The sequence below is a fragment of the Erythrolamprus reginae genome, unplaced genomic scaffold, assembly GCF_031021105.1.
Source record: "Erythrolamprus reginae isolate rEryReg1 unplaced genomic scaffold, rEryReg1.hap1 scaffold_109, whole genome shotgun sequence".
Classification (NCBI taxonomy): domain Eukaryota; kingdom Metazoa; phylum Chordata; class Lepidosauria; order Squamata; family Dipsadidae; genus Erythrolamprus; species Erythrolamprus reginae.
The window spans coordinates 108698-136688 of NW_027248538.1; the positions used below are offsets into that span (position 1 = coordinate 108698).

At 46.9% G+C, this 27991-nt stretch overlaps 1 protein-coding gene across 2 annotated transcripts; it reads left to right on the top strand.

Moving 5' to 3' along the window:
* Positions 1 to 1852: 1852 nt before the first annotated feature.
* LOC139155898 (tRNA-dihydrouridine(47) synthase [NAD(P)(+)]-like) lies at positions 1853 to 26175 on the top strand. 2 transcript variants are annotated; one of them, XM_070731262.1, is made up of 13 exons: positions 1853 to 2257; positions 3885 to 4182; positions 6371 to 6952; positions 8708 to 8749; positions 9670 to 9822; positions 11306 to 11422; positions 12380 to 12445; positions 12565 to 12675; positions 14656 to 14752; positions 17502 to 17577; positions 19017 to 19205; positions 25115 to 25243; positions 26006 to 26175. In XM_070731262.1, exons 1-13 carry the CDS (start codon positions 2223 to 2225, stop codon positions 26076 to 26078), a joined length of 1968 nt encoding a protein of 655 aa, XP_070587363.1. In that variant the 5' UTR covers positions 1853 to 2222; the 3' UTR covers positions 26079 to 26175. The 2 variants fall into 2 exon arrangements, with proteins under 2 accessions (XP_070587363.1, XP_070587364.1); XM_070731263.1 differs by lacking the exon at positions 8708 to 8749 and having other exon boundaries at positions 2131 to 2257.
* The last annotated feature ends 1816 nt before the right edge of the window (positions 26176 to 27991 follow it).

The window sequence follows — 27991 nt, forward strand, 5'->3', positions numbered from 1 at the left end:
AGGCGGCCTGAGCGATACTGTCCCTGCTTCCTCCGATTGGATGACTCCGTGCAGGAGGTGGGATTGGATTGAGAGTAATATTTTTTCTTCTCAACTCCTCAAGCACCAGGCAACATTTTCTAGGCGCCAGACAACATTTTCTAGGCGCCACTGGCGACCAGGCGCCTAGGTTTGTCGATCCCAGATTTAGCTTTACTAGATAAGTGGTCAAAGCAATGGAAACTGCAGTTTAATGTTTCCAAATGTAAAATAATGCACTTGGGGAAAAGTATTGTATTGGCAGTTCTGTGTTAGCAAAAACTTCAGAAGAAAAGGATTTAGGGGTAGTGATTTCTGACAGTCTCAAAATGAATGAACAGTGCAGTCAGGCAGTAAGAAAAGCAAGTAGAATGCTTGGCTGCATAGCTAGAGATTTATTTATTTATTTATTACATTTGTATGCCGCCCCTCTCCGTAGACTCGGGCCGGCTATAACAAGCAAGAAGAGGGAACTTGTAATCCCACTATACCGAGCGCTGCTGAGACCCCATTTGGAATACTGCGTTCAGTTCTGGAAACCTCGCCTACAAAAAGATATTGACAAAACTGAACGGGTCCAAAGATGGGCTACAAGAATGGTGGAAGGTCTTAAGCATAAAACTTATCAGGAAAGACTTAATGAACTCAATCTGTCTAGTCTGGAGGACAGAAGGAAAATGGGGAGGACATGATCAAAACATTTAAATATGTTAAAGGGTTCACGAAGGAAGTGTTTTTAATAGGAAAGTGAACACAAGAACAAGGGGGCACAATCTGAGGTTAGTTGGGGGAAAGATCAGAAGCAACATGAGAAAATACTATTTGACTGAAAGAGTAGTCGATGCTTGGAACAAACTTCCAACAGACGTGTTTGGTAAATCCATAGGAACTGAATTTAAACATGGGATAAACATATATCCATCCTAAGATAAAAATACAGGAAATAGTATAAGGGTAGACTAGATGGACCAGGAGGTCTTTTTCTGCCGCCAATCTTCTATTTTTCTATGTTTTTATGACACAGATAAGCTGCACATGTAATGCAACAATAGTGAAAGGTAGAGGAAACCCCCTCTTCCTTGGGGCAGCCTCTCAAATTTATTATTTATTTATTGGATTTGTATGCTGCCCCTCTCCGTGGACTCAGGGCAGCTTTCAAATACTGGGAGACTGCTGTCATGTGACCCTTAATTCTTCCTTTCTCTAGACTGGCACAACTTCTGGTGGCAAGCTTTTCCACTGGTTAATTCTTCTCACTGTTGGAGCTCTCAGAGCATAACAATGCCACAGTTGCCCTCTCCTGCCAGTGTGTCTCCACTAACACAAGCCTTTCTCCTGTAAACAAACACAAATACACACACACTGCAGGAACAGCCTTGCTAAGCAAAGTGGGGCCATACATCTCTCAAAAACAGTGTTTTTCAGTCTAGGCCTCTTTAAGATGAGTGGACTCCCATTTTCCCTGGCTAGCTAGAAAATTATGGGAGCAGAAGTCCGCGAAGGGAAGGAGTGGGAATCCACCCATCTTAAAGCTGCCGGTTTTTGTTGGGGAGGGGGGGCTGATCCAAAAGGCTGCTTTATTGGGCATCCCTGCTTGCTTTGGTCGCTCCTTCGGAAAGACTTCGTCCACGCTGACTCCGCTACGGTCTTTAAATTTGAATCAAAGTTCCAGTCCTCACCTTACTGAGTACAGGATGTGCGGAACGCTTTCGAGGCATCGTGGGTAAGGAACAGTTTACCTCAGAATTGGCGCCTTTCTTTCCAACTTCTGGTCGGAGTCCCACCCTCGTCGCCGCACGGAGCTCACATCCGGCGGCTCTTACTCTCCCTCATTGGCTGAAAAGGGAATCAATCCCAGCGCGAAGGGTGGGCGGCGGGAGCTGAGGGGACGAATCCGAGGGAGATATTTCTTTCTACGGCGAAAATATTGACTCTCTTTTCGTCTTCTATGCCCAACTAGATATTAATTAAACGAATTAAATTTAGTTACTGAAGAAACGTGTGTTTTCCCGCGCTGAGGGTGTGGAGGGGTGGAAGGGAGGGAAGGCGCCTCGCATTCCCGCGTTTTTCCCAGCCTCGGAAGCCCCGCCCGTGGCCACCGTTATCCGCGGAGGCCAATTCCTAGAACGGCGCCCCTGGTGAGCATCCGGGGGCGCTCTAGACTCCACGAGCAGCAGCGCTCCGGTTGGGTCTGGAAGTCAGGCATGGAGGCGGCTGGAGTGGCTCCCATCCGAGCCCAGTGAGTACGGGAGCCCCGAGGCTTTGGCCTACCTCTCCGACCGGGCCGAGGCCCATAAAGGCTCAGCCTTGCTCTGCCCCGGGCTTTTGCCCCGCTTCCTTGGCAGCTCTGGGAGCCCTCCTCGTGAACTCCTCGGAGTTACGACCTGCAGGAGGCGGACAGACCTTGGCGTGACCCTTCTTGACTTTGGGGGGTGGGGTGGGTCAAGGAAGCCCCCTCCCCCTCTTTGCCACATCCCTGTGGAACTGCCTCCCTGAGTGGGGTGGGGATGGTGGGCTGGAAGAGCTCTTAAGGTCCCTTCCCATGAGTGGTGTGTGTGAGAGAGAAGCAACCTAGAACTTAGAAGAAATTAACTGAGGACAATTAACCAGTGGAACAGCTTGCCACCAGCAGGTTGTGGAGGTTTTTAGAAACATAGAAACATAGAAGACTGACGGCAGAAAAAGACCTCTTGGTCCATCTAGTCTGCCCTTTTACTATTTCCTGTATTTTATCTTAGGATGGATATATGTTTATCCCAGGCATGTTTAAATTCAGTTACTGTGGATTTCCCAACCACGTCTGCTGGAAGTTTGTTCCAAGGATCTACTACTCTTTCAGTAAAATAATATTTTCTCATGTTGCCTTTGATCTTTCCCCCAACTAACTTCAGATTGTGTCCCCTTGTTCTTGTGTTCACTTTCCTGTTAAAAACACTTCCCTCCTGAACCCTATTTAACCCTTTAACATATTTAAATGTTTCGATCATGTCCCCCCTTTTCCTTCTGTCTTCCAGACTATACAGATTGAGTTCATTCAGTCTTTCCTGATACGTTTTATACTTAAGACCTTCCACCATTCTTGTAGCCCGTCTTTGGACCCGTTCAATTTTGTCAATATCTTTTTGTAGGTGAGGTCTCCAGAACTGAACACAGTACTCCAAATGTGGTCTCACCAGCGCTCTATATAAGGGGATCACAATCTCCCTCTTCCTGCTTGTTATACCCCTAGCTATGCAGCCAAGCATCCTACTTGCCTTTCCTACCGCCCGACCACACTGTTCACCCATTTTGAGACTGTTTTTAAGAAGAGACAGTCATTTGTCTGGAATGGTATAGGGCAGTGTTTCCCAACCTTGGCAACTTGAAGATATTTGGACTTCAACTCCCAGAATTCCCCAGCCAGCGAATGAGGACGCTCATCTGTAACCTTCCCCACAACGCCAGTCGATGACCTACTGACCACTGGCACTGCGTGTTCGCTTCTGCTGGCTTCCCGCTACATGATAGCAAGACCAACTCCCGCCACGAAAATTCCTCGCGAGAGCTACGTGCCCTGTCACCTTACTTTCTGGATGACCCTCATATGAATGCCTCTGTGTATGTGTGTGTAAGAGAATGTATCAAAAAATGCATATGTGATTAAGTAGTCATGTAATAATAGAGTAGAATGTATTAAAAATTAGAATTTAGATGACTTATGGATACTCGTGATATCTGTACGAAGTCGTCGTAATGAGAAAAACTGTTTTTTGTGTTTTGTGTCTTTTAATGTTGAATAATGTGAAATGTTTAATATTCAATTAAATTTTTTTATAAAAAAAAACTCCAACCAATTAACAGAGGGCTTGTAACCTTTCTCCCTCGAGATACCGCTGCACGAAAGAGGACTTCCACGCCCGCCTTGAGAAGGAAGAGAAGCCGAGGACAGATCCAGATGGCGCCGAGAACGACCTTCAGGCCGCCGAGCAAGGGGAGCCTCCCGCCAAGCTGCAGAAGCGAGAACTTGATGGGGTCGGAGAAGAAAAACCTCCAGAGGGTACTGTTGTCGGTGAGAGCGCCCCAGAGCCTCCGGGACGGAAGAGGCTGCGAGGGCAGAACAAGAACCGCCATTGCATGAAGCCGACTCACTACGAGAAGCAGCGCTTGTGCCCCTCCGTGGTTCAGGTAAAGTTGTCTAAAAAACAATAACTTATTGGACCCAAATCAGCATGGCTTTACTGAAGGCAAATCATGTCAGACTAATCTCATTGATTTCTTTGACTATGTCACAAAGGTGTTGGATGAAGGTGGTGCCGTGGATATTGCCTACCTGGACTTCAGCAAAGCCTTTGATACGGTTCCACATAAAGAGCTGATAGATAAATTAGTGAAGATTGGACTTAATCCCTGGATAGTTCAATGGATTTCAAGCTGGCTGAAGCATAGACACCAGAGGGTTGTTGTGAATGGCGAGTATTCTGAGCAGAGACAGGTTACAAGCGGTGTGCCACAAGGGTCTGTTCTGGGTCCTATTCTTTTTAATATTTTATTTATTTATTTATTTATTTATTTATTTATTATTTGGATTTGTATGCTGCCCCTCTCCGAAGACTCGGGGCGGCATACAAATGTTTGTGAGTGACATAGGGGAAGGTCTGGTAGGGAAGGTTTGCCTATTTGCTGATGACTCTAAAGTGTGCAATAGGGTTGATATTCCTGGAGGAGTCTGTAATATGGTAAATGATTTAGCTTTACTAGATAAATGGTCAAAGCAATGGAAACTGCAGTTTAATGTTTCCAAATGTAAAATAATGCACTTGGGGAAAAGGAATCCTCAATCTGAGTATTGCATTGGCAGTTCTGTGTTAGCAAAAACTTCAGAAGAGAAGGATTTAGGGGTAGTGATTTCTGACAGTCTCAAAATGGGTGAGCAGTGTGGTCGGGCGGTATGAAAGGCAAGTAGGATGCTTGGCTGCATAGCTAGAGGTATAACAAGCAGGAAGAGGGAGATTGTGATCCCCTTATATAGAGCGCTGGTGAGACCACATTTGGAGTACTGTGTTCAGTTCTGGAGACCTCACCTACAAAAAGATATTGACAAAATTGAACGGGTCGAAAGACGGTCTACAAGAATGGTGGAAGGTCTTAAGTATAAAACGTATCAGGAAAGACTTAAGGAACTCAATCTGTATAGTCTGGAAGACAGATGGCAAAGGGGGGACATGATCGAAACATTTAAATATATTAAAGGGTTAAATAAGGTCCAGGAGGGAAGTGTTTTTAACAGGAAAGTGAACACAAGAACAAGGGGACACAATCTGAAGTTAGTTGGGGGAAAGATCAAAGGCAACATGAGAAAATATTATTTTACTGAAAGAGTAGTAGATCCTTGGAACAAACTTCCAGTAGACGTGGTAGATAAATCCACAGTAACTGAATTTAAACATGCCTGGAATAAACATATATCCATTGTAAGATAAAATACAGGAAATAGTATAAGGGCAGACTAGATGGACCATGAGGTCTTTTTCTGCCGTCAGTCTTCTATGTTTCTATGATTCTATGTCTACGCGTGGCCCACGCCTGCAGACAAATCTACTTGCCGGGCCTTGAAACAGCCTTTCTGCCACTGGCTTATATTCGCCTCTGAGGCTCCTGAGATTAGAAGCAAAACCTCTTCAAAGGAAAAACAAGAAAAGTCCAGTTGCCTCCAGAAAAAGTGCCTATGGGGACTATAATAAGAGCTGGTCTGGTGCAGTGCTTAGAGTGCAGCACTACAGGCGACTTCAGCTAACTGCTAGTTGTACAGGCTATTTCAGCAGTGTTAATAGGTTCAGACTCAACCCTGACAAGATGGAGTGGCTATGGGTTCTGCTTCCCAAGGAGACTTCCATCGATTCACCCATTACTCTGGCGGGAGGGGACTTTTGACTGATTAGAGCGCTAGGAAGCAGTATATAAGTTTGATTGCTATTGCTATTCGTTCCTTTGTTTCTTCCTTCCTTCCTTCCTTCCTTCCTTCCTGCATTCCTGCATTCCTTCCTTCCTTCCTTCCTTCCTTGGTGGGACAAATGAGGAACCATATTGTTGGGGGCAAGAGGCTGATTCTGTAAACCGCTTAGAGAGGGCTGTAAGAGCACTAGGAAGCGGTATTTAAGTTCGATTGCTATTGCTATTTGTTCCTTCATCCCTTCCTTCCTTCATCCCTTCCTTCCTTCCTTCCTTCCTTGGTGGGTCAAATGAGGACCCAGATTGTTTGGGGCAAGAGGCTGATTCTGTAACTGGTTAGAGGGGGCTGTAAAAGCACTAGGAAGCGGTATACTATTTTATTTTAATTTAAAAACCCGAGTTTCTCCCTTTCTCTCGACCGAAGGAGCGTCTGGAAAAATGCTTCTACGGCTCCAGCTGCCGCTTCCTGCACGACCTCCAGGAGTACATGGCCGCCAAGCCCCCAGACCTGGGGGCCCGCTGCCTGCTCTTCGAGACCTTCGGCCGGTGCACCTACGGGGCCACCTGCCGATTCGCGGGAGCTCACCTGGGAGAGGGCTACAAGAACCTGGTGAACGCCGAGCTCCAGAAGCAGTGGGAAGGGAGGCTGGCGGTGAGGAACGGCCTCAGCAAAGACCTCCAGCAGCAACTGCGCAAGAAGAAAGTGCCCTTTGCCAAGTCCGGCGAGTACCTCCGCTCCCTGGGCAAGAGCCACCCGGCCAGAAGGCCCGGCGGCCAGGCTGCGGTGGCGGAGACGGAGGCCCGGGACTGCTCTGTTTCTGAAGGATCCAAGGAGCCTGGAACGGCCAGGTTGGAGGCACCCAACGGCTCTAACCCATCGGAAGGAACTGGTCCTGCTTCGGAAACGGTGGAGAGCCCGATTCTTTCAGCAGAGCCCGTTTTGGGAAGGGTGGGCGCGGTGACGGATGAAGACACGGTGAAACTGAGGCCGTCTGAGAAACCCAAGGTAAGCCCGGGAAGGTGCCGTGAATTAGGCTGAAAGTAGGTAGGAGAGGAATCTATCGGTCCATTTACTATTCATTTAGCCAATCCGTTTATCTGTATAGTCTGGGGGACAGAAGGAAAAGGGGGGACATGATGGAAACATTTAAATATGTTAAAGGGTTAAATAAGGTTCAGGAGGAAAGTGTTTTTAATAGGAAAGTGAGCACAAGAACAAGGGGACACAATCTGAAGTTATTTGGGGGAAAGATCAAAGGCAACATGAGAAAATATTATTTTACTGAGAGTCATAGATCCTTGGAACAAACTTCCAGCAGACGTGGTTGGTAAATCCACAGTAACTGAATGTAAACATGCCTGGGATAAACATAGATCCATCCTAAGATAAAATACAGGAAATAGTATAAGGGCAGACTAGATGGACCATGAGGTCTTTTTCTGCCATCAGACTTCTATGTTTCTATTTACTATCTTATCATTTTTCTATTCTATCTTAGAAACATAGAAGATGGACGGCAGAAAAAGACCTCACGGTCCTTATGTATTTTATCTTAGGAAGGATCTATGTTTATCCCAGGCTTGTTTACATTCAGTTACTTCATCTTTCCGTCTGTCTGTCTACATCAGTGATGGTGAAGCTATGCCATGGGTGCCATGGGTGTCACGCAGAGCCGCATCTGCTGGCATGTGAGCTTTGGCCCTAGCTCAGCTCCAACGCGCATGTACGTGCCAGCAAGCTGATTTTTGGCTCACGCTGGGAGGGTGTTTTTGGTTTCCAGAGGGCCTCCGGGGGAATGGGGGAGGGCATTTTTACCCTCCCTGGCTCCGGAGGAGGCTTTGGAGCCTGGGGAGGGCCAAACACGAGCCTACTGGGTCCACCAGGAGTTGAGAAACAGGCTGTTTCTGGCCTCCAGAGAGCCTCCGGGAGGTGTGGGAAGCTGTTTTTGCTCTTCCCAGGCATTGAATTATTGAATTATGAAGGAAGGAAAGAAGGAAGGAAGGAAAGAAAGAAAGAAAGAAAGAGCCAGAGAGTCTGCCCAGCTGTTACCACTTCCTCTGGCTGGTATCTCTTTTCAGACAAAGAAGAGACCTTCACAAGGGGTACCCTCCAGGGGCTTCTGAGTTTTGCATGGTTCAACTCCCCCCCCCCCCACACACACACACCTGCCCAGTAACAAATGGAAGAGTTTCATATTATTTATAATAATAATAATAATACCATCGTCATCATCATGATTATCATTATTATTATTTCTGCCTATTGGCTTTGTATCAGGCCAAAGCCGTCATTTGATTTGGAGACTTTGGCCCGCCGCGTATTAGACTGCAGAAGGTATTTGTGCTGTAAGAATTTGGGAGGGGCTGTTGCCATGAGGGTTGTAGAATGAAAGCCATAACAAATTTCTTCTAGATTCTCAAGGTCATCCTTTGTTCAGCACCTGCCCGGAAGTTGATGGGAGGATCAGACACATTGGCTTGAAGGAGACGGGTTAATGTGATGAACCTGTGGGTGGGGGAAACAAAGGAATGAACCTTAAACTGGGTGGAGAAATCCACAGGACTTCAGATTCAGGTTTCTCCCAGATGTGCCAACAAGACTCCGCTAATGAATTGGAGCTTTGAGGAAGATGGCGCCTCGGGCTCTGGTTTAATTTCGGATGCTGTTTGCAACCCTGACACTTTGCTGAGTCGGAAGCAGATTCCACCCGGTGTGCAATTTAGTCTAAACACGTTTTGTCTTTCCCTGTTTCTCTCCCAGCTGGATCTGCAGGGCAAGCTCTACTTGGCTCCTCTGACCACGGTAAGGAGACGTCCTTCTAGTGGACGTTTGCCAACATGAACGCTAGAAGGCTCGGGGTGTGAGCTCAGGTTGAGGTCTTCATGGGGAAGCCAGTCCCAAAGGAGCTTCTTTCAAGAAGCAACCTGGATTTTCTGGGGGGTTTTCTTTGAAGACTCCTCACCCAAGAAGCTTCCTCGGCACGGCTCTCTGGAATCAACTACCCCCGGAGATCTGTACTGCCCCCAACCTCCTAGCCTTTCAGAAGGCCATGAAAACATGGCAATCCTGCGGCCATTGAGCAAGACCATCTTGTTCTGGCCAAGAAGAAATGAACGTTTTGTTGAATGACTGTTTTATTTTTGGGGTTTTAACTGTTCTTACATTGTTTTTATTTGTTGTACTCTGCCCAGATTCCAATAGGAGTGGGAAGCTTATAGATTAAATTGAATGGAATTGAATTAAATTGAATGGAATTGAATTGAATTGAATTCTTCAGCTCTGAATGGATGTTGGGGAATGGAAGGTTCCCCAGTGACAGCTAGTCATTTGCATATTATTATTACCATCGCATCTCCTTTCCTAAGATTCTCAGTTTTATTGATATCTATGATGTCAATCCATCCTGGCTAGTGTTAGGGATGGGAACTAGGGAGGGGTGGTGGCCAGTCAAGTGCCGCTTTCACCTTCACTGGGTCCATCTCTTTTCCCTCCTTTGAAATGCGATATCCTGTCTCTTGGGGTTTTGTGGAATTCGCTCTTAGAGAGCTTAGCATAGAGCTTGGCTGATAGGAGTTTCTTTAAAACTTGCCGTGTTAGCTTTGTGTGTTCTTCCATGGCTTCACTGAATATAAGGATGTCATCTAAATAAAAGAGCGGCCACTCTCGACTTAGCAGGCTGAATGAATCTCCTCTCTAAATTCATATCTGCCTTGCGATTTCAGTGCGGCAACCTTCCCTTCCGCCGGATATGCAAAGGTTACGGGGCGGACGTCACCTGCGGAGAGATGGCGGTGTGCACCAACCTCCTCCAGGGACAGTCTTCCGAATGGGCGCTGCTGAAGCGGCACGAGACCGAGGATCTCTTCGGGGTTCAGGTAACTTCCTGGGGCAGAGTGGGAACTGTTAGCATTCCATGCTGGACTTATAACTGTCAGACCTTTTACTAAATCTGCACTTCTATTTCTACTAGTTTTTTCTCATCATTCCTATCACCCTTTTCCTCCCACTCAAGACCGTATGACTGTAACTTGTTGCTTGCATCCTAAGATTTTTATTAATATTGATTGTTTCTTATTGTTTCTTCATTGCTTATTTGACCCCCTATGACAATCATTACGTGTTGTACCACATGATTCTTGACAAATGTCTCTTTTTCTTTTATGTACGCTGAGAGCATCTGCACCAATGACAAATTCCTTGTGTGTCCAATCACACTTGGCCAATAAAATTCTATTCTATAACCAATGTTAGAATCCTAATAGATTAATCAGTAAACAGTCAACTACATACATATCCACGTCAAGCAATCATATACAAACCAGATATCAGAATACACAGTTCTATACATACAGCAGCTAACCAATATCCCCCTTAACACACAGTTCTGGGGCGGGTGGTACCTCTACTTAAGACCTTTTCTAGATAAGAACCGTGTATTCAAAGTTTTTTTGCCTCTACTTAAGAACCATTTTCTACTTAAGAACCTGAGCCCAGAAAAATTTCCCAGGAAATTCGAGAGCGGCACGAAGGCCCAGCCAGTTTCCTGCCATTCCCCCTTTAATCTCAGCCATCTGGGCTGCCAGAGGAGCCTTTTGGTGGACCTTATGTAGGCTTTGGCAGTCCAGAGCAAACGAAACATTTTATTTATTAGATTTGTATGTCGCCCCTCTCCGCAGACTCGGGGCGGCTTTTTCTTTCTCTGGGCACTTGGACAGGGAATAAACCTCTGCCAGCACCCAGAGAAAAATGCTCCCTTCGCTCTGGGCAGCCGAGGAGTCACCACAGCGAAGGAAAAGCGCCGGCTACAAAGCGAGCGAGAGGAGAGGGTAGCCCTTCAGCATGGGAAGGAAGAGGAAGCAGGGAGCAGAGAGAGCGAATCATGCTTTCTGGCTCCCTCTTATGGCAATTTGCAACACTACATCTTAAAGCTATAGTACTTCAATACAAACATTCATTGTTTGCTTGTTTATATATTGCCAACCCATCTGTCTTGTACATAGTACTAACAAAGGTCTCTCCCAATTCTGTTATTCTGTCTACCCTCAGTATCAAGTAAACCACTAAAGTGGCACCATTGATTTTTTGTTTGGATCATATTTTTTCCTCCCCATATGTCCACTACGGGCAAAAAGCCAGCTACTGCATCTTAAGATTAATTTAAGTAAATCATTGCTGGTGTAGAGTGAGATATGCCTGAAATTTTTGGAACTGACAATTTCTGAATAGCCTGAAAAGGTGGAGGGTCTTCTGCTTGAGTAGGGGGGTTGGACAAGGAGGCCTCCGAGGTGCCTTCCAACCCGGTTATTCCATTCAGGGTCCTGGCGCCTTGCTAACTTTTGGCATGTCCTCTGTTCTCAGCTGGAAGGAGCCTTTCCAGACACCATGACTAAATGCGCCGAGCTTCTCAGCCAAACCATCGAGGTGGATTTTGTGGATATCAACGTGGGATGCCCAATTGACCTGGTCTATAACAAAGTAAGGGGTCATTTGGAGCCTGTGGCTGAGAGTGACAAAGGCTTAAAAAAAGCCAGCCAGCGGGGTAGACATCAAAGAGGATTAATCAAATTTGGGCCCTGGTTGGTGCAGTGGTTAGAATACAGAATGGGAAGCTGCATCTGCCCACTGCCGAGAGTTTGATCCTGACCAGCTCAAGGCTGACTCAGCCCTCCGTCCTTCTGAGATCGGTAAAGGAGGACCGAGATTGTTGAGAGCAATAGGCTGATTCTGTAAACTGCTTGGAAAGGACTGTAAAACACTGTGAAGCAATATATAAGTCAAGGAAGAGAAGGGAGGGAGGGAGGGAAGAAGGAAGGAAGGAAGAGAAGGGAGGGAGGGAGGGAAGAAGGAAGGAAGGAAGGGAAGGAGGGAGGGAGGAAAGAAGGAAGGAAGGGAAGGAGGGAGGGGAGGAAGGAAGAGAAGGAAGGGAAGGAGGGAGGGAGGGAGGAAGGAAGGAAGGAATCAGAATGCAGCATTGCAGGCTAACTTTGCCCACAGCCAGGAGTTCACTCCTGACCGGTTCAAGGTTGACTCAACTTTCCATCCTTCTGAGGTCGCTAAATAAGGACCAAGATTATTGTAGTCAAAATGCTGACTCTGTAAACTGCTTAGAGGGGACTGGAAAGCCCTGGAAAGCGGTATATATAAGTGCTATTCTTATTAGCAACTGTCTGGCTTAGCAAGGGAAATTTGAGGTTCAACTATAGTTGTAAGTCGAGGACTACCGTTATTAGAAAGTTGGAGCTGGTGCATTGTAATCAAAGTTTGGCCAGGAAAGACCGCTCGCTCTCTCGCTCCCTCAGTCCAACCCACCTCTCAGGGTGGTTGGTGGTTGTGGGGAGAATGAGGAAAGACCTATTATATTCAAAGCCTTGAAGGGTTGAGAACAAATTAAATCATCTCTGACCGCCTCTTTCGCCCTCTTCTCTTTCCCAGGGTGGCGGATGTGCTCTGATGACCCGAACTAATAAGTTTGAGCAAATCGTCCGAGGCATGAACTCCGTAAGTCAGCGGCCATCTCTCCGGCCGATTCGTGCGGCATTCAGTTGATTTCGTGTCCTGTCTAAATGCTTGAAACTCTCTTTTTCTGCGTGTGTGTGTGTTTTCTCTTTCCCTCTCAGGTCTTGGATGTTCCCCTGACGGTCAAGATCAGGACGGGCGTGCAGGAGAAAACGAACCTGGCTCATAAACTGATCCCCAACCTCCGAGAATGGGGAGCCTCGTTGGTCACGGTACCGGAAGATCTGCTTTCCTTACTCCGGGTGGAGTGGAGGACTGGTTACTCGCCTGGGCAACTCCGGGTGCTAATTCTTCTTCGGCTGAAGAAATGGGGGTGGGGAGAGGTGTAGCGTTCCTGTCCCGTCTTCCCCTTCCTGGGGGTTTCTCTAGCTAAGACCTCATCACTTCGAGGCTCGACTACTGCAATGCTCTCTACATGGGGCTACCTTTGAAAAGTGTTCGGAAACTTCAGGTCGTGCAGAATGCAGCTGCGAGAGCAATCATGGGCTTCCCCAAGTATGCCCATGTCACACCAACACTCCGCAGTCTGCATTGGTTGTCGATCAGTTTCCAGTCACAATTCAAAGTGTTGGTTATGACCTTTAAAGCCCTTCATGGCACCGGACCAGATTATCTCAGGGACCGCCTTCTGCTGCATGAATCCCAGCGACCAGTTAGGTCCCACAGAGTCGGCCTTCTCCGGGTCCCATCAACTAAACAATGTTGTTTGGCCGGGCCCAGGGGGAAAGTCTTCTCTGTGGCGGCCCCAGCCCTCTGGAACCAACTCCCTCCAGAGATCAGAATTGCCCCCACCCTCCTCGCCTTTCGTAAGCTCCTCAAAACCCACCTCTGCCATCAGGCATGGGGGAACTGAGATATTCTTTCCCCCTAGGCCTATACAATTTATGCATGGTATGTTTGTTTGTATGGATGTTTAGTTTTACAATAAGGGTTTTTTAGTTGTTTTAGTATTGGATTTACATGCTGTTTTTTATTACTGTTGTTAGCCGCCCCGAGTCTGCGGAGAGGGGCAGCATACAAATCTAATAAATAATAATAACAATAACAAAACAACAACAGCAACAACAATAATAGTAATCACTGCTCACAGTCACTCATGCCCTCATCACCTCGAGGCTCGACTACTGTAATGCTCTCTACATGGGGCTACCTTTGAAAAGTGTTCGGAAACTTCAGATCGTGCAGAATGTAGCTGCGAGAGCGGTCATGAGCTTTCCCAAAAACGCCCATGTAACACCTTCATGGCACCAGACCAAGGTATCTACGAGACCACCTTCTGCCGCACGAATCCCAGCGACCGGTTAGGTCCTACAGAGTGGGCCTTCTCCGGGTCCCGTCAACAAAACAATGTCGTTTGGCGGGGCCCAGGGGAAGAGCCTTCTCTGTGGCAGCCCCGGCCCTCTGGAACCAACCCCCCCCCCCAGAGATTAGAATTGCCCCCAGCCTCCTCGCCTTTTGTAAGCTCCTCAAAACCCACCTCTGTCGTCAGGCATGGGGGAACTGAGATATTCTTTCCCTCTAGGCCTTTACAATTCATGCATGGTATGTTTGTATGTATGTTTGGTTTTACAATAAGGGTTTTTTAGTTGTTTTAGTATTGGATGTACATGCTGTTTTTTATTACTGTTGTTAGCCGCCCCTAGTCTACGGAGAGGGGCGGCATATAAATCAAATAAATAAATAATAAAGATTCAGAGAGAGATAAATGGAAGCTTCTTTCTGATTCACTGCTTTTATTTAGAGCGGGGGGGGGGGGTGTCTCCCAGCTTGGGAACTTTTAAGACCTGTGGACTTTGGCTCCCAGAATTCCCCAGCCGAGCTTGAAGGCATCCAAGCCTTGCTGGGTTGGTTTCATCCGTGCCAGCTGCAATGAGCCGGGGTGGCACAGCAGGTAGAGTGCAGTACTGCAGGCCACTGAAGCTGACTGTAGATCTGCAGGTCAGCGGTTCACATCTCATCACCGGCTCAAGGTTGACTCAGCCTTCCATCCTTCCGAGGTGGGTCAAATGAGGACCCAGATTGTGGAGGCAATAGGCTGGCTCTGTTAAAAAGTGCTATGGCTAACATGTTGTAAGCCGCCCTGAGTCTAAGGAGAAGGGCGGCATAAAAATCGAATGAATGAATGAATGAATGAATGAATGAATGAATGAATAAATAAATAAATAAACAAACTTTCTCCTGCCCCTTGTTAGCTCCACGGCCGGTCGAGAGAGCAGAGGTACACAAAGATGGCAGACTGGGACTACATAGCAGAGTGCGTCCGAGTGGCTAGCCCCATGCCCCTCTTCGGTAAGTGCTGGGTGGCCGACTCCGGCATTTCCTAGTCTTTCTGAGTCAGCAGGACCCTCGCAGGATACTTCAACGTGCATTGTTTTCAGCATGGCCTTGCTTCCTTCCCTTGAAATACTCTGCAATGCTCCTCTGTCTGTCTGTCCATCCATCCATATCTATGCATCCACCCATCAATATCTCACCTATTCATCCATCCATCCATCTATATATCTCACTCACCCATCCATCCATCCATATCTCATCTATCCGTCCATCTATATATATATATATATATATATATATACAGTGGTACCTCATGATACGAACCCCTCGGTCGGCCTTCAGGAAGGACGTCTTCGTGACGTCAAAGCTCCGCCCATGGAATTCCCTACTGGGATTCACCACCTCCTTTCCAGCCTCCAGATCGGCCGAAAACGCCGCCACTGATCGCAAAAACGGCGCTCCGCCGAGCAGCGACACCCAGCTGCAACCTTCCGAAACAGCCGGGCACTTCTCAGCGGCCTCCGGAACCCGAACTCGAATTTCCGGGTTCAGGTTTGGGAGAACGCCGAGAAGCCCACCTGCTGTTTAAGAAGATGACAAGCGGGAGGTGGCGCTTCTCAGTGGCCTTCCGAACCCAAACATTTCGGGTTCAGGAGAACGCCGAGAAGCCCCCCAACTGTTTTAAAAGGTGACAGCCGGTCGGCGGTGCCCAGCAGAGCGCCATTTTGGGATTCCCCCCCCCCCTGCACGCATTAATCACTTTTACCTTGTTTCCAATGGGAAACATTGTTTCGTGTTACGAACTTTTCGCCTTACGAACCTCCTTCCGGAACCAATTAGGGTCGTAAGACGAGGTATTACTGTATACTGCTCAAAAAAATAAAAGGAACAAATAACATATCTAGGATAACACATCCTAGATCTGAATGAATGAAGCATTCTCATTGAATGTTCTGTGCAAAGTTGAATGTGCACAACAGCATGTGGAATTGATTGTCAACCAGTGTTGCTTCCTCAGTGGACAGTTTGATTTCACAGAAGTTTGATTTACTTGGAGTTATATTGGGTTGTTTAAGTGTTCCCTTTATTTTTTTTGAGCAGTGTATGCCTCACCTATCCATCCATCAATATCTATGTCATCTTATCAATCCGTCAATATCTGCAGAAAAAACAATAACTGCCAACCTGCCTTCCGCTGAGGACCTGTATACTGCACAAGTCAAAAAGAGGGCGGGGAAAATATTTTCTGAGTCACCGCATCCAAATTGTTTCCAACTCCTAACCTCAAAACCTGACTACAGAGCACCGCACACCAAGACAACTAGACACAAGAACAGTTTTTTCCTGAACACCATCCCTCTGCTAAACAAATAATTCCATCCATATTGTCAAACTATTTACTAAAGCTGCTTTACAATTACTACTAGTCCTTATCATTCCTATCACCCATCTCCTCCCACTTATGAGTGTATGACTGTAACTTTGTTGCTTGTACATTCTTATAATTTATATTCTGGTTCCTAATATGATTGGATTGCTTCTTTGTACCTGGACTATTACTAAGTGTTGTCCCTTATGATTCTTAACAAATGTATCTTTTCTTTTATGCACATATGCACCAAGGCAAATTCCATGTGTGTCCATTCACACTTGGCCAATAAAGAATTCTATATATCTCATCCATCCATCAATATCTGTCTCATTTATCTATCCAATTATCCATCCCTCAATATCTATCTCATCCATCCATCATCCATGCATCCATCAATATCTATCTCATCTATCCATCCATCAATATCTATCTTGTCTATCCATTCATCCATCAATATCTATCTCACCTATCCATCCATTAGTCTATCTTGTCTATCCATCCATCCATCAATATCTATCTCATCTATCTATCTATCCATCCATCCATCCATCAATAACTATCTCATCCATCCATCATCTATCTAATGTATCTCTCTTTCTCCTTATCTACCAATCATCTATCATATTTGTTTGCTGTCTATCATGCCACAAGCTGACTCTGGTCAGCTAACAACATTAAAATGAAAACATAGGTAATGAATAAATGTTATATATATATACATACACACATATAATTCAACTTACAACAATACATTTAGTAGCCTTTTAAAATTACAGCGGCACTAAAAATGGACTTTTCACGGCCATTGCCACATCCCCCGTGATCTTGTGATCAAAATTCAGATGCCTGCTAACTGACTCACACTTACGACTGTTGCAGCATCCGGGGGTCATGTGATTCCCCTTTTGCGACCTTCTGACTAGTAAAGTCAATGGGGGAAAGAAGGTTCACTTAACAATTTAGGTGTTACTAATTTAACGACTGCAGCGATTCCCTTGGCAAGTAAGTTTGTAAAATGAGTCAGAAAATTCACCGAACTGTCCTGCTTAGCAACAGGAATTTGGGGCTCAATTGTGGTCATGTGTCGAAGACTACCTGGACCATCTCTTTCCCCACAGAAGCGAGGATTCGGAACAAGGGCCTTTGCAGCCTTTCTTGGCAACAGCACAGCTGTTAAGTGAATCACTGTGGTTAAGTTAGCAACCCAATTGTGAAGGCAGTTGGGCTTCTCCTTGTCTTCGTTTGTCAGAAGGTCACAAAGGGCACTGCAACTGTCATAGCATCTTTTCATTTGTTTATTTTTCCTTTAACTTTTAGGATTTATATTAATTAATTTTCTTTCTTTCTTTCCTTTCTTTTTTCTTTCTTTTTTCTTTCTTTCTTTCTGTACAGGAAATGGCGATGTTTTTTCTTTCGAAGATGCTAACCGAGCCATGCAGAGCGGAGTTTCGGGGGTCATGATTGCAAGGTAAGTAGCTTCTCTTTTTCCCTCCGATAATATAAAAATATATTTTTTTAAAAAAAACTTCTGTTGCTTAATGGACAATACAGAAGGGGTTGCCTTGCTTCCATCCAGAAGGATAAAAATCAGATCTCCTTCAAACACGTATATCCCTCATGTGTGTCGTGGAAAGACAGCTGTCTATAGGCCTTGTAGAAACTGTACCAGCCAATATATGCTTACTCTCTGTAAACCACTTAGAAAGGGCTGGAAACACTGCTCTAAAACCATCCCAATTTCTCATGCGGCCCCATGGCAAAATTAATTGCCCACCCCTGGTTTACAAGATATACCATATGTCCATAACCTTACACAGCAATTATAATACAGTCCATAATACATCTCTTATTCTCACACAGCAGGTGCATATAATATTACATATATTATTTCCTTCACACACACAAGGTATAACATACCATTTAGTATTAGTGCACAGCTTATTCTCTTATTAATACAGCAAATACTTTTACATCAGTGTAATATATTCTACACTGTATATTGCACACAGCTCTCTACACAGTATATTGCATGCAGCTCACATATTAATACTAACCGCACGAATCCCAGCGACCGGTTAGGTCCCACAGAGTTGGCCTTCTCCGGGTCCTGTTGACGAAACAATGTCGTCTGGTGGGACCCAGGGGAAGAGCCTTCTCTGTGGCGGCCCCAACCCTCTGGAACCAACTCCCCCCAGAGATTAGGACTGCCCCCACCCTCCTTGCCTTTCGCAAATTCCTTAAAACCCACCTCTATCGTCAGGCATGGGGAAATTGATTCCCCTGGCCTGTTTCCACCTTATGTATGGTCTGCATGAGATGTATGATTGTTTTTATGTTAAGGGTTTTTAAACTGTTTTTAAATATTGGATTTGTACTGTTTATCTTTTGTTGTGAGCCGCTCCGAGTCCTCTGAGAGAGGCAGCATACAAATCTAATAAATAAATAAATAATAATAATAATAATAATAACAACAACAACAATAATAATAATATATACATCAGCAACCAACATTACAAGATAAAGCAGCAGAACAGACCCAATGCAACAAAGCTCAACACAATAGAATGCAACTACAGAATGTCTCCCTTATATAGCTAAATTGCAGCCCAGCTCATTGTTGCTAACTAACTCTTAAGTAATAGCACTATTTTCTCCTAACATACTGTTCTGGTTTATCTTCATATATTGGAAACGCAACCAATACAATACCTGGTACTGACATGATTGTGATTTATCCTTTGGCCTTCTGCACCCTTGTGCAGAAGGCAAAATCCCTCATGTGTCCAATCCCACTTGGCCAGAAGAATTCTACGACAGGCACTGAAGCCCCCAGCTCAACCCTCTCCCATTTTTGACACACGCTCCACAGATTTTGAACGCTGTCACAACTGTTCTTCTTGGTCACAGGGGAGCGCTCATCAAACCGTGGATCTTCACCGAAATCAAGGAACAGCGGCACTGGGACATCTCTTCCAGAGAGAGGCTGGGCATTCTGCAAGACTACACAAACTACGGCCTGGAACACTGGGGATCGGACACCCAAGGCGTGGAGAAGACCAGGAAGTTCTTGCTGGAGTGGCTCTCCTTCCTCTGCAGGTGAGCAGCCAACCCTCTCCCTCTTGGCTCCTGTACCTGCTGCCCGATGCTCAAGGATGGCAGCCCTTCTGCAGGAGGGAACTGGAGCGATTCCACACAACTGGAATTAGCTGGTAGCGACTCAAAGGTGCTAGACTCAAAGGCAACTGGACTTTCTGGTTTTTCTGTTAATAATAATAATAACAACAACAACAACAACAAACAAAACAACAACAACAACAGAGTTGGAAGAGAGAGTAGATAGATAGATAGATAGATAGATAGATAGATAGATAGTTAAATTATATTATATATATATATAAAGAGAGAGATGATAGAGAAAGAGAGATGATAGAGAGAAAGAGAGAGGTGATAGATAGATAGATAGATAGATAGATAGATAGATAGATAGATAGATAGATAGATAGATAGATAGATTATATTATACAGTGATCCCCCGCTCGTTGCGAGGGTTCCGTTCCAGGACCCCCCGCAACGAGCGGGTTTTCGCGAAGTAGCGCTGCGGAAGTAAAAACATCATCTGCGCATGTGCAGATGGTGTTTTAAACTTCCGCAGCGCTAGCGAGGAGCCGAAGATTGGGGGGCGGCGCGGCTCTTTTAAAACATCGCTGCCAACATTGGGGGCTCGCTAGTACCCCCCCGAAGGTTTGGGGGGGTGCTAGCAAGCCCCCCATGTCAGTGGCGATGTTTTAAAAGAGCCGCGCCGCCCCCAATCTTCGGCTCCTCAGCGGCGAGCGAGCAAAGCCAAGCCGGCAGCAATGTTGCCGCCGCTGCAGCAGCCAACGCGCGCTACGATCTTCCGGGCCAGCCCGGCTCAGCGGATCAAGCCCGGCTCCTCTCGGCCCAGCATCCCGGGCCAAGCGGCTGCCTTCCGTGACTGAGCCTGGCTGGCCCGGAAGATCGTAGCGCGCGTTGGCTGCAGCGGCGGCGACATTGCTGCCGGCTTGGCTTCGCTCGCCGCGCCGCCCCCCCAATCTTCGGCTCCTCAGCGGCGAGCGAGCGAAGCCAAGCCGGCAGCAATGTCGCCGCCGCTGCAGCAGCCAACGCGTGCTACGATCTTCCGGGCCAGCCAGGCTCAGTCACGGAAGGCAGTCGCTTGGCCCGGGATGCTGGGCCGAGAGGAGCCGGGCTTGATGCGCTGAGCCTGGCTGGCCCGGAAGATCGTAGCGCGCGTTGGCTGCTGCAGCGGCGGCGACATTGCTGCCGGCTTGGCTTCGCTCGCTCGCCGCTGAGGAGCCGAAGATTGGGGGGCGGCGCGGCGAGCGAAGGCAAGCCGGCAGCAATGTCGCCGCCGCTGCAGCCAACGCGCGCTACGATCTTCCGGGCCAGCCAGGCTCAGCGCATCAAGCCCGGCTCCTCTCGGCCCAGCATCCCGGGCCAAGCGACTGCCTTCCGTGACTGAGCCTGGCTGGCCCGGAAGATCGTAGCACGCGTTGGCTGCTGCAGCGGCGGCGACATTGCTGCCGGCTTGGCTTCGCTCGCTCGCCGCTGAGGAGCCGAAGATTGGGGGGCGGCGCGGCGAGCGAAGGCAAGCCGGCAGCAATGTCGCCGCCGCTGCAGCCAACGCGCGCTACGATCTTCCGGGCCAGCCAGGCTCAGCGGATCAAGCCCGGCTCCTCTCGGCCCAGCATCCCGGGCCAAGCGGCTGCCTTCCGTGACTGAGCCTGGCTGGCCCGGAAGATCATAGCGCGCGTTGGCTGCAGCGGCGGCGACATTGCTGCCGGCTTGGCTTCGCTCGCCGCTGCAGCCAACGCGCGCTACGATCTTCCGGGCCAGCCAGGCTCAGTCACGGAAGGCAGCTGCTTGGCCCGGGATGCTGGGCCGAAAGGAGCCGGGCTTGAAGATCACAGCGCGCGTTGGCTGCGGTGGCGAGGGCTTGCGATGGAGGGTGGAGGAAGCGGCCATGGGAGGGCAAGCTGCCTCAGGGAGGAGGATCGGGCGGGACCAGGTGGGGGCTGGAATTTCTCCGCCAGGGCGAAGGGCGGGCGAGCGGGTGCTGGGGAGGGCTTCTCGCCCTCCCGCCAGCAAGAGGGGGAGCGAACGGCGTGGGCAGGCGAAGGGCGGGCGAGCGGCAGCGAGGAGTTTGCGTGGGCGGTGGGGAAACTCCTCGCTGACGCCAGCAAGAGGGGGAAGACCCAGGGAAGCTGCCCAGCAGCTGATCTCCCGGTTGCCATCTACGCATGCGTGCCCATAGAAAAAAAAGGGCACGCATGCGTAGATGGTATTTTGACTTCCGGGTTGAAAAATCGCGAATTACCCTGTTCGCAATGGTCGGGGACGCAATAACCGGGGGATCACTGTATATATGTGTGTATGTATATATATATATATATGTATATATATATGTCAAATGTTTTTTTTAGCTGGCACATACAGAATATAGTTGTCGGCTATGAATAAATTAACTGCCTTGAAATGGCCCTGGGTGGGGCCTAGAGGCAAAAAGGAGCTGTGACGTTCCTTCAAATATACCAGGGTGATCCGACATAAAAAAACATACATACATACATACATACATACATACATACATACATACATACATACATATAAAGAGAGAGATGAGAGAAAGAGAGAGATGATAGATATATAGACAGATAGACAGACAGACAATAATGATGATAACAACAACAGAGTTGGAAGGGACCTTGGAGGTCTTCTAGCCCAACCCCCTGCTTAGGCAAGAAACCCTACACTACTTCAGTCAGATGGTTATCCAACATCTTCTTAAAAACTTCCAGTGTTGGAGCATTCACAACTTCTGGAGGCAGGCAGTTCCACTGATTAATTGTTCTCGCTGTCAGAAAATTTTTCCTTCTACATTCCCACACGTTTCCTGAATAGTTTTTATCCCAGAGCTATACTCGCACTTAACAACGAACTAAAGGGTCACCATCAGTGAACTGTTGGACAATATAACTCGGTTTGTCGTGTAGATGGTTGAGTGGTTCAGGGTTCAGGGTGGGGAATTTGTAGTGGGTGGGACATTTATTCTATTTTTTATTCTATTTTTAAATTTACCTATTCTGATTTTATGTATGGTGGGACTGGTCTCTGGGTGTCACACGACTTTCGTTGCCAATGACAATTCATTGTTTTTGACAATGGCAATAAATTTAATATTATTATTATTATTATTATTATTATTATTATTATTATTACATTGCTTCTCCCCTTGTTTAGTTTCCACCCATTGCTTCTTGTTCTGCCCTCAGGTGCTTTGGAGAATAGCCTGACTCCTTCTTTGTGGCAACCCCTGAGATATTGGAAGGCTGCTCTCATGTCTCCCCTGGTCCTTCTTTCCATTAAACTAGCCATGCCCCGCTCCTGCAATTGTTCTTCATATGTTTTAGCCTCCGGTCCCCTAATCATCTTTGTCGCTCTTCTCTGCACTTTTTCTAGAGTCTCGACATCCTTTTTAGAAACATAGAAACATAGAAGTCTGACGGCAGAAAAAGACCTCATGGTCCATCTAGTCTGCCCTTATACTATTTTCTGTATTTTATCTTAGGATGGATATATTTTTGCATCATGACGACCAAAACTGAATCCCGTATTCCAAGTGTGGCCTTATAAAGTGGTATTAACCCTTCACGTGACCTTGATTCTCTCCCTCTGTTAATGCAGCCTAGAACTGTGTTGGCTTTTTTGGCAGCTGCTGCACACGGCTGGCTCCTATTTAAATGGTTTGTCCACTAGGACTCCAAGATCCCTCTCACAGTTACTACTGTTGAGCAATGTACCACATATACTGTATCTGTGCGTTTTGTTTTCTTGCCTAAATGTAGAACCTTACTTTTTTCACCACTGAATTTCATTTTGTTAGATAGCGCCCATTGTTCAGGTTGGTCAAGATCCTTCTGTATTTTGCGCCTATCTTCTGGAGTGTTGGCTATTCCTGCCAGTTTGGTGTCATCTGCAAATTTGATAAATTATTATTATTATTATTATTATTATTATTATTATTATTATTATTGTGTTTGGGCCTGGGCCAGCCGTTGCTCCCAAAGATGGGAGAGACGCGGCACAAAGTGAGTGCGAAAGCCTGGCTGAGAGCCAGGAAGACGTGGCAGACAGCCAGGAGGATGAGGCCACTGGTTCGCAGGACTCAGCAAATAGCCCAGGGGATTTGGCATGCAGTCCCTCAGACAGTCTTTCGTCCTTGGATTCCTCTGCAGAACAATTCATAGACATGCGTAGCAGAAGAGCGATGCAAAGGAGGGATCAATTGAAGGATTATTACAAGTCATCAGAGTAACACCTGGGTTGGGTGTGGTTCTTATACTGAGGGCTGGGTGTGGTTCCCTTAATGAGGGCTAAAGGTATAAAAGGGAACAGAGGCACAAGGCAAACTGTGGCTGTTTATCTGTGTTATTTTGTGGTTCCTGCTCTGAAGTTTCTGTTCTGTGCCTTTGGAGTTTTCAACCCAGCTTTTTCAGACATGTGGGAGGTGAAACCTCTGGGACTTGCGGTTTGCTCCAAAGATTCAAAAGGACTCCTGAAACGTCTTTGCTCGCTCCAGGTTGTCTTTGTTTGCTTTTTCCTGTGTTTTTGTATGCGGCTGAAGTAAGCCTTGCACTATCATTGTTTCCTGGCACTAAGGACTGTTTTGAGTAACCCTTTTTTGTTTATTGAATACAGGTTTGCTGATTAGCAGAGCACGTGTGTGTTTGAGTTCTTTTCTTTGGACTGTTATGCATTGCCTGAGCCCAGTCAGGCAGAACAATTATTATTATCATTATTATTATTTTTTAGATTTGTATGCCGCCCCTCTCCGCAGACTCGGAGACCCCTCCTTGAAGTATGTTTGAAGATGTTTCACTTCTCAAGCTTCTTCATCCAAGAACCTTCTTCAGCTCTGAGTGGATGGAGGGGAATGGGAAGAATTTATAGTCCTTGCAGACAGCTGGCCGTTTGCATCCTTTTAGAGGGTCGTTGAGGGCACCTGGAGGTTCACCTGTGTCCTCAGGGTCACCTGGGTGTTGCAGAAGGGTGTGAAGCCTTCTTAGAACTGCTAACAGGACTGTGACGTAGACTGGAGATGGATGATGATGTCAGCAATTCCAAGAAGGTTCCACCCCAGTTTGTTTGTTTGTTTGTTTGTTTTTTTATTGGGTCTTGAGTAATTTGCAAAAGGCAAGGAGGGTGGGGGCCGTTCTAATCTCTGGGGGGAGTTGATTCCAGAGGGCCGGGGCCGCCACAGAGAAGGCTCTTCCCCTGGGGCCCGCCAAACGACATTGTTTGGTCGACGGGACCCGGAGAAGGCCAACTCTGTGGGGCCTTATTGGCCGCTGGGATTCGTGTGGTACCACTCAGGTGAGCTTGAGGACAACAGACCAATCTCCAAGTGGCCTCAAAGACTTTATTAGATAATGCAAATGACCAGCTGTCTGCAAGGAGTATAAATCCTTCTATTCCCCACCAACTTCTCATCCAAGGAGGTTCTTGGATGCGAAGCAAAGCATCATCAAAGAAAACCCAGAAAGTCCACTTGTCTCCCGAAACAGCACATTTGGGAATGGAAGGGTTTATATCCCTTGCAGACTGCTGGTCATTTGCATTCTTCAAAGAGAGTTGTTGAGGCCACCTAGAGTTTCATCTGTGTCTTCAAGATCACCTTGTAACTGCTAAAAGGACTATGTTGTAGACTGGAGATAGATGATATCACCCATAGTCCCAAGTGGCCTCCAGGACTCTCTGAAAAGGATGCAAATGACCAGCTTTGTCTGCAAGGGGTATAAATCCTGCCATTCTCCAAGATCCATGCAGAACTGAAGAAGCTTCTTGGACAAGAGGTGAAATGCTTTCAAAGAAAACACCAGAAAGTCCAGTTGAAAAGCACCTTTGGGACAACCGTGACCCAGATGTCTGAGAACATTTCTTTCCCAGCTGTTCATTGTCTTCTTGCTCAGGTACATCCCTGTGGGCTTGCTGGAGCGCCTGCCACAGCGAATCAACGAAAGGCCCCCTTATTACCTGGGCCGAGACTACTTGGAGACCTTAATGGCGAGCCAAAACGTGGACGACTGGATTAAGATCAGGTACGAGAGAGCTCGAACCGCACCTGGCCTTGCCTTCCCCTCCCTTTGAATTCCTCGAATCCTCAATAATCCAAGTTTCTTTCTCTCTCCTTCTTTCTTTCTTTCTTTTTCTTTCCTTCGCTCCTTCTTTCCTTGCTTCTTTCTCCTTCCTGTCTTCCTTCCTTTTCCATGAAATATCATCCTTCCCTCTCTCCCTCCCTCCCTTTCTTTCTTTCGCTCCCACCTTCCTTACTTTCTCCTTCCTGTCATCCTTCCTTTTTTCCCCATATCATCCTTCCCTCCCTCTTTCTCTTTCTTTCTTTCTTTCCTTCTTTCTTTTGTTCTTCCTTTCTTTCTTTCCTTCTTTACTTATTTTTTTCTTTTCTTCCTTGCCTTTCTCCTTCCTGTCTTCCTTCCTTTTCCCCCATGAAATATCATCCCTCCCTCTCTTTCTTTCTTTCCTTCTTTCTTTCCTTCTTTCTCCTTCCTGTCTACCCCATCAAATATTTCTCCCCCCTCTCTCTCTTTCTTTCCTTTCTTTCTTTCCTTCTTTACTTATTTCTTTCTTTCCTTCTTTCTCCTTCCTGTCTACCCCATTAAATATCTCTCCCCCTCCCTCTCTCTCTCTTTCCCTTTCTTTCTTTCTTTCTTTTTTTCCTTCCTTACTTATATCTTTCTTTCCTTCTTTCCTCCTTCCTGTCTACCCCATCAAATATGTCCCCCCCCCTCTTTCTTTCTTTCCTTCCTTCCTTCCTTCCTTCCTTCCTTCCTTTTTTTTCCCAGTGAGATGCTGCTGGGCCGCGTTCCTGCCAACTTCACCTTCCTGCCAAAGCACAAAGCGAATTCTTACAAGTAGGGCGGCTGAAGGAGAAACGTCGACGCATCGTCCGTCTGCTGCTTACCTTTCTGTTCATCTGAATTATTAAAAGAAATTTCCCTTTTTTGAAAAAAAATAATCACCTGTCTGCATTCAATGCTTGCCCAACCTGTGTATTTGGGTGGGTGGGTGGCTCAGCCCCCCCTCCCCCTGAAGGGCTCTGCTCTCTTGCTTTGCCGCTTCTTGGGATGCCCCAATTCCAGATTTACAGGTAGCCCTCGACTTATGACCACAATTCAGCCCAAGGTTTTTCACTGCTAAATAAGACGGTTTGCCCCGATTTCTAACCTTTTCTTTGCACGGCTGTTAAATGAATAACTGCAATTTTTAGTCAACACGGTTCTCAAACGAATCAGTTTTTGCTTGGGGATCGTGTGACCTGGAGGACACTGCGACCGTCATAAACCCGAGTCAGTTGCCAAGAATTCTGATGGGGATGCTGCAACGGTCGTGTGAGAAATGGCGTTAAGTCGCTTTTTTTCAGTGACCGTTATAACTTCGAACTGTCACTAAAGGAGTGGTTGTAAGGCTACCTGTATTTACGTCCCGTCTTTTTAATTTATTTTTCATTATTTACTTATTTATGACAAATAATTCAAGGCAGGAAACATACTTAAGTATGGGTAGCCCCCGGCTTTTCACTTAGTGACCATTTCAAGGTTACAGTGGCCCTGAAAAACGTGACTTGGGACCATTTTTCACAGGACCCTTGCTGCATCCCTTCCTGCCACGTGATTGGAATTCAGACGTTTGGCCAATGGCTCGTACGTACGACGGCCACAGTTTGTCCTGGGAGGGGGGTGGGGGTGTATGTCACGTGATTTCTCCTTTTGCAACCAGATGAGTGAAGTGGGGAGATTCACTTAACAACTAGGTTAATCATTTAAGAACGGCGACAATTCATGATGGCGGAGAGGTTGTAAAATGGGGCAGAACTCACTAAAGTGTCTCCCTTAGTGCTTCCATTGTGGTAACTGGAGGACTCCCTGCCACTGCTTCTCACACAAAAACAACCCTGTGAGGTGGGCTGGGCTAATGCTTAGCTGAGGCCAATCTCAACCCCACATAAGATATGAGATATTCCTTCCCCCTTTCAGGCCTATACAATTTATGCATGGTATGTTTATATGTATGTTTGGTTTTAATAAGGGTTTTTAGTCATTTTTAATATCAGATTTGTTTCATGTTGTTTTATTTTTGTTAGCCGCCCCTAGTCTGCGGAGAGGGGCGGCATACAAATCTAATAAATAAATAAGAAAAGTGAATTATGACTGTTGTACGAATGGGAATGAGTGATTTTTAACGTTACTAGGGTCTTTAGAGTAATTAGTTAATTAATTGGATTTTAGATATTTATTGTATTTTGTCTCTTTGGTATTTATTTATTTATTTATTTGATTTGTATGCTGCCCTTCTCTGAGGACTCAGGGCGGCTAACAGCATATAATATAACAATATAGTACAACAGCAAATCTAATTAATTTTAAAATTAAATCAAATGTTAGCGGGGAGGTGGGGGGAGGGAAATATCTTCCTCACCCCACTCTATAACCCAAAGTATCTGAGGGTCTCAGCTCCATCTTCTGACCCCTTGGTCAGAGTAGTTTCCTTCCACAAGCACAGCGAGCCTGCGGTGGGGGGGGGGCGAGAGATGTTCCCGTATCCGCGACCTCAATGAGGACTAGCCGCCTCGGATGTCTTCTCTCCCTCCCTGGCTCCCTCGCAGCGCTCTGCCGTCACCCTGGCAACGCGGCCCCCGCGCTCCCATTGGCCCGCCGGCGGCCTTCGCTATTCCCGCCCTCTCCGCGGCGTTCTGATTGGCGAGCACGAGGAGGGGCCAAAGCGAGCGCTCCCATTGGCCGGGACGGCTGCTCGTCTCCGGGGCATAGAAG

What these genes read in the sequence shown, in the direction of transcription:
- LOC139155898 (XM_070731262.1), top strand. Translation starts at nt 2,223, where the DNA reads ATGGAGGCGGCTGGAGTGGCTCCCATCCGAGCCCA. An exon ending in AGGATCTCTTCGGGGTTCAG is followed by an intron (nt 9,823 to 11,305) that starts GTAACTTCCTGG and finishes CTCTGTTCTCAG; the next exon opens with CTGGAAGGAGCCTTTCCAGA. An exon ending in TCGTCCGAGGCATGAACTCC is followed by an intron (nt 12,446 to 12,564) that starts GTAAGTCAGCGG and finishes TTTCCCTCTCAG; the next exon opens with GTCTTGGATGTTCCCCTGAC.